General features: G+C 59.4%; 1 protein-coding gene across 4 annotated transcripts in view; it reads right to left on the reverse strand.

Annotated features, from left to right (window-relative positions):
* EREG (epiregulin) overlaps window positions 1-1,713 on the reverse strand; it is a 7,607-nt gene extending 5,894 nt beyond the window's left edge. The window contains exons 1-2 of one of the 4 annotated variants that reach the window (XR_003536712.1): window positions 1,533-1,651; window positions 267-389 (exon numbers count right to left, since the gene is read on the reverse strand). Coding sequence is in view for 2 of the 4 variants with exons in the window: in XM_027698536.1 (XP_027554337.1) it covers window positions 267-389; window positions 1,533-1,578 (169 nt within the window). In the remaining 2 variants the exon portion in view is untranslated. Of the gene's footprint in view, window positions 1-266; window positions 390-1,532 lie in introns of all 4 variants that reach the window. The other 3 variants (XR_003536713.1, XM_027698536.1, XM_027698537.1) reach the window with 3 other exon arrangements.
* Between the last annotated feature and the right edge of the window lie 598 nt (window positions 1,714-2,311).

Here is a 2,311-nt window from a genome sequence, read left to right on the forward strand (position 1 = left end):
CGGCCAGGCACACGTGACACAGGAAAACATAAGGTGGGTCTGGAGATCCAAGGTCTGAGTGAGCATTACAGCGACCACAAGGAGACCAGTGCCAAGGTTCCGGCAGCAACTCCCAGAAAAGGCAGAGGCTGGACTTGGCTCCATCACCACCACGTGAGCACGCGGGCGGCACGGCACTGTGGCTGCTCAGGAGTGAGCGACAGCTCTCTGCCACCGCTGCCTTTCTGCTGCACAGTCACCAAGCCCACGAGAGCCAGGACACAAACCTGACGTGGCTGTCACTTCAGTTACAGGCTCCAGCCACTCAGCAGGGAACCTCTTCCAGCCTGGCATAACACCAGCAACAGACAGCCTTCCCAGGAGCGCCGTGTTCTGCTTACACTCCTGCCCTGGGAGGGGAAGGTACCACTTGTTATGATGCCACCTAGCTATGACTAATCTATCCTTTACTATTAGATACTGTGCCTGCCCCGGAAACAAATAAATCCGTATACAGATCCACGAGGACATACCAGTTCCTTCCAGTGCTAGCTTTGTGCAAAGCATGGCTGAGTCACAGACTACAAGATGTTTAGCCTGCTGTCCGGGCAAGTGAGATGCTGTGCAGCTGATCCATCAGCTGTTATGGAAATAGCTGGCCAAGATCTAAGACCCAAACTCCCGCTAGAGTGGGCTTAGCAGGTGAGGGAAACATCTGTCCCAAAAGAGAAGTCTTGGAACTGAGTTCCTCCATTGACTATGACCTCAGCCTCAACACCATGGATGTGAGAATATGCTTTGTCATTAGAGCAAGGTGTGAGTGTGTCAGGCCTCGGTCCTGCCTCAGACCTTCGCTGCCCACACAGGGTCAGCTCCCAGCAGTCACTGCCTGTCACTGCCAGCGCCCTGTGGAGGTGTGTGACAAGGATCAGCCCTTGCATCACAGCACACCCAGGCCCCAGGACTCTCGGTGCTCTAAGGATACACGTGTTCACTTTGGACTTTCAGGTAGCTTATGTCATACAATAGAATCACACGCTCCCGGTGAGGAGGTGGAGAAGTGTCAAGCAGAGGGAGGCCACGACTTGTTTTGTTACCATAAGGAAGTCTCTGCTCCTGTGGGGACTCACCCGCTGAGCTCACTCAGAGCACAGCCTGGGTGAAGGCAGCAGGACCAGGCTATAAACAGGACAGGACAAGGTCAAAGAGAACTGACAGCACTAGGAGAAGAGCTGGGGAGAAAGGGAAAGAACATTCTCCTTCACTCAGTCCCAGAGCACATCCAGGCATTGCCCAAGCAACAAAACATCCCATAACAACACACCATGGAGTGTGTGATCTGCTCCTCAACTCACACAACCTCCCCCGTACACCTGTCACTACCTGTGACTTCACCTTGGAGAGAACCACATCAGCTTCACCTAAAGGCAGCCTGAACTCAACGCTTTGACACAGATTTCCCAGTAGCTTGACAACGCCCGTCCCAGAGCGCGGCGCCCGATGCCCGATGCCCTCCCAGCCCTGCCCGCGGGAACAGGGACCTCTCCGCTTACCGAGGAAGAGCAGCAGGCTGCGGGCCCGCAGGCAGCCGGCGTCCATCGCCCTCGGTCCCCGGGGAGCAGAGGAGGCGGCAGGAAGGCAGGTGGCGGAGCCAGGAGCAGTGTGGAGCCGGCGGCCGGCCGCATCTTTATGTGCCGGCGGAGAGGCGGGGCCCCGCGGCGGCGACACCCGGCCCGCCCGGCGAGGGGCAGCGGCTCGCCCGGCCTCCTGTCGCTTCCTGCCCCGCCGCCCCCGACGGGACGGGACGGGACGGGACTGGCCGCCCCCGCTCCTGTGCCCGCGGGCGGTGCCCCGACGGCGGGCAGGGGGAGCGCCGCGGTCCGGCTGCCCCGGCGCTTCGGCGGGGAGGGGAGGGCAGCCCGGGCCCCTCCGGCCGTCGGCTGTTCCCCGGGGACATTCGATATCCCTCGTTCTAGCGAGTATCTCTGCAAATAGTCCTTGGGGCTGTAAAACCACCTGTCCCCTCTGAGCAATCTGGCCAAGGCAATGATGCCCGGGATTTCCCAGGGCTGTGGATGCCCACGGCTGATGGCACAGCCTTGGCACCGCTGCCTTTGCTTGCCCTCAGTGCATCCATGCAAAATGTAATGGCACGAGGCTCGGGAGCCAACTGCTGCCCAGATGGGCTCTGCTGGTGCTCAAAGAACCACTGGGCCATTGCACTGCCATGAACATCACCTGTGCCTAAACCAAGGCTTGGAAAATGCCTCAGGGTGGGCAGCGGGAAACTTGCTGCCATCCCTAATCTCCAATCTCCTGGCACTTCTGAGGT

Source organism: Neopelma chrysocephalum, unplaced genomic scaffold, assembly GCF_003984885.1.
Source record: "Neopelma chrysocephalum unplaced genomic scaffold, ASM398488v2 Primary Assembly neopelma1_128, whole genome shotgun sequence".
Classification (NCBI taxonomy): domain Eukaryota; kingdom Metazoa; phylum Chordata; class Aves; order Passeriformes; family Pipridae; genus Neopelma; species Neopelma chrysocephalum.